This window comes from Canis lupus, chromosome 11 (assembly GCF_003254725.2).
Source record: "Canis lupus dingo isolate Sandy chromosome 11, ASM325472v2, whole genome shotgun sequence".
NCBI lineage: Eukaryota > Metazoa > Chordata > Mammalia > Carnivora > Canidae > Canis > Canis lupus.
The window spans coordinates 57,779,932-57,792,843 of NC_064253.1; the positions used below are offsets into that span (position 1 = coordinate 57,779,932).

The 12,912-nt window shown below is 43.7% G+C and overlaps 2 protein-coding genes across 3 annotated transcripts in view; both read right to left on the reverse strand.

Moving 5' to 3' along the window:
• Positions 1 to 12,912, reverse strand: part of GRIN3A (glutamate ionotropic receptor NMDA type subunit 3A) — a 150,285-nt gene that overhangs the window by 19,111 nt on the left and 118,262 nt on the right. The gene's annotated exons all lie outside the window — the stretch shown is intronic.
• On the reverse strand, positions 4,301 to 5,005 carry PPP3R2 (protein phosphatase 3 regulatory subunit B, beta). Its single transcript, XM_025432655.3, has one exon. The coding sequence runs from the start codon at positions 4,980 to 4,982 to the stop codon at positions 4,455 to 4,457; it is 528 nt and encodes a 175-aa protein (XP_025288440.1). The 5' UTR covers positions 4,983 to 5,005; the 3' UTR covers positions 4,301 to 4,454.

Sequence of the window (12,912 nt, forward strand, 5' to 3'; positions counted from 1 at the left end):
ATTACAAGTTAACTGTTAGTTTTTGTTATATTTTATTATATGGGAGTTTGAAGTTCTATATGGCTATATTTGTTTCGACTATTGTAAACCTATTGTTTCAGCTGTTAGAAAATATTGGTTGTTGGGATAAATGTTTTATGACCAGTTGCACTATTTTTGAAAAATAATGAACACTTTAGTCCATCTTGAGCTTTTGTACTAAAGAGTGGAGCAGATTTTCTCTTCCTTGAAGCTTTCCATTTTAGCCACATGCTTCATAGGTATCTTAGCCAATAAAAGGTCACTCTCATCTTGGGGTGGCATGCATTCATTTATGCTCATTTTGATTTTGATTTAAGAGCTTCAGATTTTAAAAATATTGGCAAATAAAAAACTTGTGAGGACAAACATCACATAAAACAACAAAAAAATTTACTTGTGGGTCGGATAAAGCCTATGAGTTTTCAGACTGTAGCCTTTGATGTACACAGCTGTCTTGCTGCTGGTGTTTCTTCAATGTTGTGGTTTTTCATTGTGAACCAGCTAATGTCTTTAAAGCTGACACATGATTTGCTGCTATGCGCACAGTCACCAGCCTTTGGGATAGCTACAGTAGCCAATATGAAAGGAGAGGCGTCCAGGCTGATTCTCAGTCTAGTGGCCTATTACGGTGCCACCTTGTCTTAAAAAACATCCAAGCCATTCCCTTTTCAAGGCATGCAAAACAGATAAAGCACAGTAGCCAGATCAATGACTTCTTATATGCTAACAAAGAGATTCAATAGTACAAGTGAAGAATAGAATTTGTAACTAAACAAAAAATATTTCCTGAGAGGTTTTTCCCTGAGAATGCCTCTAAAGCATGATAGACTTTGAGGATAAACCAATAGAGCTAAGGCTGTATTTTCTCTTATTTCAAAAAAAAAAAAAAAAAAAAAAAGAAGAAGTGTCTTGTGGTTTGGGATTGCAACATGTGGTAGAGAGCAGATAGAATCCATTAATATTGGATTTATAACAACATATTGTTACTGATCTGTATAGCCTGGAAGTATATTGGTTGCTATTATCAGTTTATTTTTTATTTTTATTATTTTTTAAAGATTTTATTTATTTATTCATGAGAGACACAGAGAGAGAGAGAGGCAGAGACACAGGCAGAGGGAGAAGCAAGCTCCACACTGCAGTGCATGGGTGCACACTCTCAAATGAATGAATAAATCTTAAAAATATATATATATAAATAAATAAATAAATAAATAAATAAATAAATAAATAAATAAATAAATAAAAAGCCTAGTTCAAGTTTTTGCTTTGCCACTTACCAACCGGGAGATCTTGGAGGAGATTCTAGATCTCTCTACAGCTTCATGCATTAAACCGAATGATGGCACCTACTTCGCAGTGTTGTTATGATTAAATGATATAACAAATTCAACAGTGTCTGGAACAGTGGTTCAATAAATGTTAACTACCATTATCACACAAGGAGTTGTACAGAACTATATTTGTTGGCAACTAGCAACTCACAGAAAAATCAAAACATTCTAACTTGGAAGTAAATGTGATCTTTCTCCCCAAATATCCATACAGTCAGATTTTTCCAGTTGCTAAAAGTAGAAACAGTTCTCAGTTCAAGGTCATTACCATAAAGCTCTGGGTAACTACATTAAGTAGACTGATGGAGCAATTAGCTTGTTAATTCCAGCCATTCCAGGAGCTGAAATATTTTTCCTCCTCTTGTTAAATTTAAACATGTAATTCAACATGTTTCAAACCCTTGGTCGTAATTTTTAAATTTCCATATTTTAATGTGTACATTGCAGAGTATATAAAAAAAAAGTCTCCAAGAGGCCTTGTCAGCTAGTACTACACATGCTGACTTTCCTCTTGCATAGTTTCCTCCACAAAGTCAAATAGGTTGGGCTAGAATGAGAGTCTTCTAAACTTTCTCTGGCCAAGAAGTCTCTCGTTACCTCTGCACATGAGGGGGTCAGGAGGGCTATGACATTGTTTCTTTCCTGGATTAGGATTATACAAACATCCAGCTAATTTTACACTGCTATAGCTAAGTACTAAGAAAGAGTTCAAGACGAAGAATTCTTTCCCTTATGTATCTTGATCTAATAGAAGTGGAGTAAAGGGGGGAAGAGAAGGAAATTACAATGAACTCATTGTGCTCTAGGCACTTTACTTTTATTATTATTATTATTATTATTATTATTTTAGTAGGCTCTACACCCAACATGGGGCACAAACTCACAACCCTGAGATCAAGAGTTGCCATCCAGGCACCCCTTAAATGTTTTAAATGTTTTATATTTTTGAATCTTCAAAATAACCATATAATGGATCCTCGTTTTAATTAGGAGAACTGATCCTGAGAGGTTAAGTAACTTGCTTATGCTCACAGAGTTAATAAATGACCGTCATAAAAACCGAGTTGCAAGCAACTCCAAACCCAAGTGTGTCTGATTTGATGCTATCCTGCAATGAGGGTATCACACAGGGTTGGGGCCATTTCTTGAGTATTAATACATTTTCTAGGACTGCACAGGAATTAAAGGACAGAGACTCCTCTATTTTTTGTGGTTCCTAAATAATCTAGAAAATAATAAGTGTGGCAGGGAGCCTTGGTAGATGGGTACCCTGACAGTAATTAAATTTGTGGACTTATTTTTCCTACTTTTGTTTTTTTCAAGACCAGCTACTAGCTTCTTCAAAATATAAGGATAATAGTATCTTTCAAACAGATATTCTTCATCCTGAGTAAAATCACCTGAGTTTTATCCTGTGTAGGGAGAGAATGTTTCATTGTACCGGTGTTTTGAGAGCCTTAAGCCCTTCCATGGGGGAGTGGTCCACTGTAAGGAAGAGGATTGGTAGTGAAGTGGCAAATGCTGGGACCAAGGACACCTTGTTTTCTGATAACTGACAGTTAAGTGGGACCTCAGAGATCGGGTAAGATCTGCAGTACAGGCAGTGATATACTTACTTATACTGGTTCTCCAAACAAAATGAAAAGTTTTTGCTCCTTCCCGTGATGTGCTAGTTCCACGGTGGCCAATTTCAATCTATCAACGTGATGACGTCACTAACACAGAGCTAGGAAGAGATGCACACTCGTTGCCTTTGCCCAGTGTAAATAGGCTCCAGTACACACCTTGGCTGCAGGTGTATTAGGGTATGAGGAAATATGGGCTGAGTGTTCCAAGAGAAAAGCTTCCTGGGGTGAAAGAGCTCTCAGCTTCCCTGCCAGGCCCGGAGTCTGATTTCTAAAACTAAGTTTAGCTAGTACAGATGGCATTCCCCCCCTTCTGCAGAGACAGGTCTGCCCGTATCTGCATCTTTTGATTGTGTTTGTCTCTGTCCTGTGGGAAGAATGACTCTGAATCTGTCCCTTTCCCTGTAACTGGGGTGGTGGTAGGGGGCTTGAGTTTTGGAGGTAAGAGCTTTCTGGGAAGGCCCCCACCCTGTTTGGCTGGAAGCAGTCTTAACTGAACTTCGTATTGGGATGGGTAGCCCACCCTGAAAGACTGCCACCGAGGCTGATAGTTGGGCTGGGCACTTAATCCAGGTTCAGTATTTCTTATAAGAGTCCTGAGACCAGTTTCTGGTCAGGAGCTGAAACGATGAGACAGGAGGAACCCTCCAGACAGGCTCAGGGATTTCTGCACGTAGGGTGGGCAGCTGGCTGCAGCCCAGGAAAGGGAAAGATGGGCTTTCGCTGCCCAGAGAGAACTGATCAAAGAGGTGTTCAGCCAAGAGAAATATATCTGCTCCTGTTGCCACCACAGGAAGTTAACAATCCGTCGTGAGAACTTGGCTGCAGGTAAATCAAAACTATCCACCCAGCACCTGATTTAAATTGTGCAATTTTCTCCCATATGTAACACCATGAGAGGTAAAGGCCAAGATGTGTATATTTTCTCATTTGGGGATTTTTAAAGTTCTTTTTGACTCTTTATAGTTTGGTTTCTGCGTCAAAGCCAAGAAAAAGGGCAGCCCCGGCGGCTCAGTGGTTAAGTGCTCCCTTCAGCCCAGGGCCTGATCCTGCAGACCTGGAATCGAGTCCCACATCGGGGTCCCTGCATGGAGCCTGCTTCTCCCTCTGCCTGTGTCCCTGCCTCTCTCTCTTTCTCTGTGTCTCTTATTAATAAATAAATAAAATCTTAAAAAAAAAAACACAACACAACAAAACCAAGAAAAAGACGTTTAGAAAAGCCATTTGGTTTTCTTTCCCCACCACGCTCCTTCATCTTGGTCTCCCCCAGTTAGAGCGTTACCCTGAATCGCTGAGAGAAAAAGAATGAATGACACCGAGTTGGTCATGAGGTTCGTGTTAGAAAAACGTGGCTTGACAAAGAGAAGCACTTCCAAGTAAGTCAGAGAGAGGGCTGCTGGGCTGCCTGGAGCCCATCTCAAAAGGGACAGAAAGGGAAGTAAGGGTTGGTGGGTGGTGCTCTTAACGGAAAAGCTCACACAATTACTACCAGCTTCTTGTGCACCTCCAGGCCTCCGACCACAGCACTGAACTCCTCGAAGGAGATCTTCCCGTCCCCGTCTCTATCCAGGGTGATGATGGTCTTGTCCACCAGCTGCTGTAACTGCCAGTCTTTCAGGTTGTCCCGGACCATCATCTTCAGCACCTGGAACAGCTCCCCGTTGGAGATGTAGCCGTCTTTATCCATGTCGTAGATGCTGAAGGCAAACCTCAGCTTCTGCTCCTCGTCCCCCCTGACGCTGAACTGGGAGGCCCCCAGGATGAACTCCCTGAAGTCCACCTCTCCGTTGCCGTCCGTGTCGAAGACGTCGACCACTCGCTGCACCAGCGGGTTCTGCTGCAGCTCGGGCAGCGACAGGAACTCGTCCACGCTCAGGGAGCCCGAGCAGTCCAGGTCCAGCTTCTTGAACCGCTTGCCCAGCCTCTTAATTTCGTCCTGGCTGAAGTGGGAGCACATCTCCTCGGGGTAACTGGCTTCGTTCCCCATTGTGCACGCGGGCATCCCTCGCTGGGGCGCTGGGGGCGCGGGGGGCGGACGGTTGCGGGGCGCGGGCAGCCTTGGGGGGCTCGCGGGACCCCCACGACCAGCCCCAGCGAGCGGGGGTGGGGAGCCAGGCGGGGAGCAGGGGGGAGCTGAGGGTTGCAGGGGATGGGCGCCCCGGGGGAACCCAGAGGCCCACAGGCTGCCCCTGCGCCCTCCTTCCTTCTCTCCTGGCCCTCCTCGATTTTCTCTCTAAATTTTTTTAAAATTTTTTAAATGTATTTATGATAGTCACAGAGAGAGAGAGAGAGAGAGGCAGAGACACAGGCAGAGGGAGAAGCAGGCTCCATGCACCGGGAGCCCGACGTGGGATTCGATCCCGGGTCTCCAGGATCGCGCCCTGGGCCAAAGGCAGGCGCCAAACCACTGCGCCACCCAGGGATCCCTCGATTTTCTCTCTAGTTCCCTTGCTAGGATTTTACCTTCTCACCTCCTCACATTTCCTTAGCAAATCACCCCCAAAAGGGCAGTCCCCCCACCCCCAGCACCTGTCCTGCAATACATACGCTTAATAAACCTGCAAGGCATTAGGGAGGGAAGAGCAGTCTTCGGCCCTTCCTGCTTATTATGCAGGCCTAGTGGGGGGACCAAGTGAGGTGGCGCATCACAGGGTTGGTCTTACACCTATTTTTCCTAAATTCTCTGGGAGGGGAAGCCAGCCTTGATCTTCTTCCCGTTGTGGTCATTGACCCTTGTCAAGGTATGGGGTTCAGGGCCTTTCTAAGAGACCACTCAGATGTCGCACAGGATTTCTCACGTGATCACCTACAGGCGGTGACATATTCCTGAGGAATGCAGGCAACGCTGGATTCAGGGCATTTTTTCAAGAACACACGGTTCCCCAGAATATTAGCCTTGGTTGCCCTATTGTTACTTGGAATTCATCATCTTACAACTGGTCTTCCTCGCTGTTGAACTGGTGCCTGATGGCTGTCCTGCAGACCACTTTGGGAATGGCTGTGATGAGCCCAGAGAAACCTTTGGCTTGTTCTGAGACTGCCAGTGGCCCTTCTGTGGTGTCACTCTTTCCTCTTTGCTTAAACTGGATTTGTCCTTTTTGTTAAATGGGAATCTGATGCACTACCCCCCTTCCCCATATTCCTTCTTCCTTTGGAAGCACATCAGTTACTCCAAATGCATAAGAAATAAATCGGATTCAAGAGCAATGCTGTTCAAAGGGTCTAAGGGGGGAAAACCCCAGGCCACTAAATCAAACCCAAGGGGGCAAACACTCACTTAAAAAATGCTAACACCTTCTTTGTGTTTTCAGTTCAGCCAAAATATCACTCTCACGGCGATTGTGCTGAAACATGATTCTATCCCACAACAAAGCTATGGGGTATCTTCCCCAAGAGCTAGACAATTTAAAGGGAAAGGCAAGCTTCGTAGACTACAACAAACCACTGAATTATTATCCCAAGTGACTGAATGAGCTAGATCTGAAAGAAGCATGATAGAGTGGAAAAAATTTAAAAGAGAATCACCTAGCATCAGCTCTGAACGGCCCACTTAGTAGTGGTAAGGCCTCAAACAACTTGCTTAACAGCAGTTTTTCCCATCTGTAAAATGGGGCTAATAATACATGTTTACAGCTGTAGGAGGATTAAAGTTGATCTTACCTGATATGATAAACCTTAATCATTATTAATATTACTACTAATTTCAGTACTATTTACCCTGCTGGTGAAGATGAAGTCTTAAAGAATGAACAGTTGGCAGCCTGGGTCCCTACGTGTCTGTTATTTACTGAGCGTTCCTCGTGTACCATTTACACGGTGCCACTTACTGCTCTAAGCATTTTCTCAGCATTGACTTTGGCTCCCCCAGTTCAGCATACTCCTTGAGGATTGACGACCTCACTGGCCCATCAGGCATGCTTCTGGAGTCTTCACTGATTTACCCCTGATGGTCATCATGTGGAAAGAGATACTAGCTTGAAAACTTTTAGTAAGTGTATTCCTCTATTCTTCTATGTAGTGAGGGGTAGTGGAAAGAGCATAAGAATTCAGTAGACCAGGTTCCAGTCCCTGCTCTGCCCAGATTAGCGATGAGCCCTTTGAGGAGCCATTTCTGTACCCACCTCAGCCTCCTCATCTGTAGAATGGTGATAGTAATTATAACTGCCTTCTCCACTGCATGTGGTTGTTCTGAGAGTGAGATGTGGGCATGCATATAGAAATGTTACATGAGAGGAGAAGTTAACTCCTGGTTGAACAGACACTCTCAGGAAGATGGTCCCACTTCACTAAAATAATTCAGTGTGTTACCAAGAATTGCTTAACTCCTGTCCTGCAGAGGATGCAATGTCATGCTGGATCTTAAGTTTTGGTCAATGTGAAGTTGAGTCCCCCATTGCTCCACATTACATAAACTTCGTAGTTGAGCATTATTATGCAGCTCAATGCCATTGCTTCAATTTTCTCTGGCTGTTATTCCTAGTCATTTTCAGTGTTACTTTTTCTCTTTATCACTGTGGAGGGATCTGGACCATTGGACATTCACCGCAGTAAGTAAATTAAAAGGGTTCACTGATTGTGCCAGAAGAAATCAGGAGCCTAATGGCACTTCCATTTCAGCAAGTCATTATTTTTTCCTCAAGAATTTTCAGGGAAAGAACTATGAGATGGTCACATGCAAAAATCACTGATATTGGAAAATAAAACCAATAGAAATGGAAGTGATGGATCCTTTGGCTCATTTAAGGCCTCATCTTCCAAGTCAGGAGAATGGGTTTCTGAGCAGTATCACACAGCCATTCTGGGAGCTTCCCAGGTAGTGGGTCATTGATCTTGACTTGGAAGCCCACACCTATCTGTGGTGTTGCAAATTACCATATTTAACATTAATCTGTGTTGAGGTTAGCCATCCTGTAGACTGCGGAACCACACAGCCCTGAGTTTAAAACCTTTTCTGAGCATCAGCTTCCTCATCTGCAAAGCAGGAATAATATGGTGTCGTAGTGACGTCTGGGTGGCTCAGTCAGTTAAGTGTCTGCCTGCCTTCAGTTCAGGTCATGATCCCAGGGTCTTTGGATTGAGCCCCCACATTAGGCTCCCTGCTCAGGGGGCAGTCTGCTTCTCCCCCTTCCTCTGCCCCTTTCCCTGCTGGTGCTCTCTCTCTCTCTCTTTTTCTCTCAAATAAATGAATAAAATCTTTTAAAAATATATAATGGTGTCATAGTATTATTTTAGATTTGAGTGAGAGAACATCTAAAATAATTAAAAAGCCATCTAAAATAGCATACCATGTGCACCTATCTTTTGTACCCTATCTTCTTTATTTTCCTTTCTTACTCTTTATTTGCTTTCTCCAAAGCAGATATTTGGCTCTGGCTATATGTGTTTTGTTTTCCTTGGATGTGACAAACGTTGTTTCAAGTTCAAATCCATTTAACAAATATATATCAAACACCTACTGTGAGCCAGGCCCTGTGCCAGCTGATGGGTCTTCTGTGGTGAACAAGATAGAGTCCCTTGAGAAATAAACGGTTTTGCTATTGAGAGATCTACAATTTAATAAACAGTATGACTGGAAAGATGTAGCACTATTTGCTTAGTCTTTTATGTGTAACATGTGTATTTAAAAGAATCAAGAATAATATGTTTGATTTTCTTTTGTAATTCTGGCATGGTGTTTAGTATGAGCACTGGTTTTCTTTTCTTTTTTCTTTTTTTTTTAAGATTTTTATTTATTTATTCACGAGAGACAGAGAGAGAGAGAGAGAGAGAGAGAGAGAGAGGCAGAGACACGGGGAGAGGGAGAAGCAGGCTCCATGCAGGGAGCCCGATGTGGAACTCGATCCCGGGTCTCCAGGATCACACCTTGGGCTGAAGGTGGCGTTAAACCGCTGAGCCACCTGGGCTGCCTAGAGCTTTCAATTTTTAACAATTTCAATTGTTAAATTTGCTATTTAACAACTCTATGATCGTGGGCAAAATTACTTATTTAAATCACTGCTCATCTATAAAACTGGGGCAACAATTGCTAACTCATTGCATCATTTTCAAGATTAAATGAGATAGAACACATTAAAGAATTAGGCTCAATGCCTAGCACATAGTAGGTACAAAAATGATAGATGTTATAATTGTGCCTACTTTAGGCTTGCCTAGAAAATTTTAAGACTGTTTATATACGTGTACATGTAGATATACCCAACTATATTCATTTGCTTTCTTCACAAATATTTATTAAACATTTACTATACAAGAAGCATGCATAGCATAGTGATCTAAAGCAGATACTTTTCCAGCTGTTTCTGTCCTCATGGAGCTTACAGTTTTGCAGGGAAGATGGGCATTAGCCAAATTACTATGCCCAGAAATGTTAAAGGGGCACCTGTGGTGAGTGTTGCAGGTTAGAGGTAACACATTAGGAATTTGTGGTGCCAGTGGAGTTCACACAATGCAAATTTGATCCAGTCGAAAAGATGAACTAAACTTTCATTGGGGAAATCATGATTAAGCTGAAATATCAAGGAGAATAATAAATTAATTGGATGCTCCGGGATGTGAGGGATGAGTGTTCCGGGAGGCAGGAACTATATGTGCAAAGGCACTGGGGCAGGAGGAGGGTCTCAAATAGAAGAATTTTAAAAAGGCCACTGTGGCCAGAACAGGGAGGTCACAGGAGAGCACAATATTAGATGAAGTGAAGAAATGTCTATTTCCTAGATACTAAAGAAAGTGCAGTGTTGGGATCCCTGGGTGGCGCAGTGGTTTGGCGCCTGCCTTTGGCCCAGGGTGTGATCCTGGAGACTGGGATCGAGTCCCGCATCGGGCTCCCGGTGCATGGAGCCTGCTTCTCCCTCTGCCTGTGTCTCTGCCTCTCTCTCTCTATGACTATCATAAATAAATAAAATAAATAAAAAAAAAGAAAGTGCAGTGTTTATTCAATCATTCCTTACAGGACATCATTTATCCAATCATGTTTCTTCAACATGTAGAGCACTGAGAAAGCCTACTTGCTGCTGAGTGACTTGAGGCATTAGAAAGTTGTAGTTAATTATAACATAAGATAGAAAAGGAAAGATGTCATCAGAAACGTAAAGCTAAGAGCTATAAGAATTCAGAGAATTGAGTTGTTGGGAAATTCCTAGAATTCTTGCTGGTAACAAATAGAGGAAGACTTGTCTTTGCAGGAAGTACTGTTTGATCCTGACGAAGACAAGGGGGGGGCGGCAGGTCCCATAACCACAGAAATGGGAAAGGGAGAGGTGGGGATCACAGCAACTGGTGCAATGTGGCTGAAGGACTGGAGTAAAATACCGAAGTGAAATGGAAGGAACCAGCTCAATGGGAGTTTTGAATGTTTGGCCAAGACATGTGATTTCTATAGGACACCAAAAGAGTGATAGAAAGCACACAAGAATGACTGAATCAGGATTCTATTCTAGAAAGATTAATCGGGCATTGTGAAGGGGAGGGACTGGCAGCTGGGAGGGCAGCTCACAACCAAGGACAACCACATGTGCTTGTCTGGAAAATGAGAGCCTGCAGTAGCCTGAACGAAGCCCTGGAGGTGAAAGGCTGGGTGCACGCATCTGCTTGGCTGTCGAAGCAAAGTACCACAAAGTGGGGCTTAAACAGAAGCTGTCTCCCAGTTCTGGAGACTACAAGTCTGAAATCAAGATGTCAGCAGGGCCATGTTCCCTCTGAAACCTTAGAGGGGTCCTTCTTTGCTTATTCCAAGCATCTGACAGTTTGTTGGCCGTCTTTGCATCCGTTGGTTTGCAGCTGCGTAAATCCAACCTCTGCCTCATGCTCATGGTGCTCTCCCTGTGTCTGTCTCTCCAGAGTGACCGTTTTCTTAGAAGGACACCAGGCATGTTGGATTAGGGACCCATCCCTCTAGAGTGTCTAGAGTGTGACCACACCTCAATTTAGCTAATCATGTCTGCAATGAGCCTATTTCCAAACCAGGCCTTGTTCTGAAGTACCAGGGGGTTAGTTCATTAGAACCTCATCATTGTGTTTTGGGGAACACAATTCAACCCATAACACCAGGCCTGAAGTCTTACTGGACAGAAGGATGGGGGGGGGGGGCGGACAGAGGCGAGGCCCCACGTGGGACTGCACTGGCTCCTCTGGCTGAGCAGCCCCGCATGCTCAGATGTTGCAGGAAGCCACCTAAAATGTGATGAGAGGGGCACCCCTTACGGGTCCCTGGGCTCCCCCATGATGCCGCCTTCTCATCTGACGTGTCCCGAAACTCCACCACTTCCCACAGCCGCATCGGGACAGAGGGTCTTCGGAGGCCTTGGGTATGACAGAGGGAATGTGAGGTCAATTTCTCACCTTCTTAGACTTGATTAATGATGTTTGTGAAGAACAAAAAAAGATGGCTTTTCTGATCGTTTGTGACACTTCACATCATAGCCGCTAGATGGCAAGCTTCACACATTTCCAAGCTTTCTGGGTTTTTTCCAGCCAGAATCTTGAGAGCCTTGGAAGCAACTACTTACTTATTAGCACGAAGAATAAATAGGGAGGAGTCTTGTTTCATGTGATTCCCCTATAGATTTCAGCGTATGGAAATCCGAAAACCTGGAAGGAAGACTGTCTCTCACAATAATCCTAATCAGTTTGAGCACTGTTCACACCTTTCAGTTGCATTGTAAATAACTATATTCATAAATATTCATGACTCCACTGAATGTAACCAGGGGAAAAAGCAAAAACTATTAACAGTATATCATCTTGGGCATAATTTATGCCCAAGCATCTCTTGTATACAAAGGAAGAGACCCTTATTCCATGAGCTCTGTTTACTTGGTCATTAGCAAGGGTGAAGGGGGCACCCGCTGGAATTAGTTTTTCTCATAACAAAATTCAAACTTCTGTCATGCACTATAAGCAGAGAGCAACAGAGCACCAGCCCCACCTTTGTGATGATGTGGCAGGAGAGGAAAACCACACAGGAGAACTCTAGGGCTCCAGCCTGCCCATCCGGTAACCTGACTTTGAAATACCAGTGATCACATTTAAAGAAAATAGTTAACTGCTGTTTCCCTAAAAATCTGATCTAAGTGCCTCTTAATGGTCTGCATACACCATTTTCAGGTTTCCCCGCTCAAACTTAGAAGCTGAGTTGGAAGAAAGGAATAACACGATACGGTAACAGCTGGTTAATCCAGCACTCTGCAAGGCAGAAAATTCCAGAATCATGTATTTCCCAAGTCCTCCAGGAAAACAGTCTTCAGTTTTATAACGTGTAAGTAACACAGAAAAGAATCTTTACGGTGGAATTGTAAGAGGCGTGTAATGATAAGAAGCTCCCACTTTTTTGGAGACGGGTCCAAAAGCTGGTCCAGAGGGTGCACCAACTGTAATTTCTTACACGTGCTTGTTATTTACCAAATATTTTTTTCTTCTGCACACGTAACTCTATACTCAGGGAAAGAGGAGGGAACATTTATTAACATCAGTATTCTTCCTAAAATAACTCGTTAAATATATTTCACTATTTAGAAGTAGATTCCATTATCGTTCCCAGTTTTGGGGGAAGGATCTGAAGTTTTCGAAGCTGCATGGCTTGCATGGACACACAGTGATGGAGCGGGGTGTCAAACCTCAGTATGCCTACTTTTGGAGCTGAAATTTTTTCAGTTATTTCAGACTGCCTTCCATATGGAGATTTAAAAGGATGTCTCTGCGGTAGTGGGAGTAACAGGGGAGCTATACGTCAGAACACAAGGCAAGGTGGCCGTCTATGATCTCAGAATCCCTAAGGAGGGCACCACTAGGAGGGCATGAAGTCCTGTCCATCCAGCAGAACTGGGTGCAGTGTCTCCGGAGGGTGGGGCCAAACCATATCGCTTGCAATATGGTTTGCAATCCGTGCCTCAGTGTCTTGCTCATACTCTGGCTGGAGGGTTCTTTCCCCTACAGGG

What these genes read in the sequence shown, in the direction of transcription:
- PPP3R2 (XM_025432655.3), bottom strand. Translation starts at nt 4,982, where the DNA reads ATGCCCGCGTGCACAATGGGGAACGAAGCCAGTTACCCCGAGGAGATG.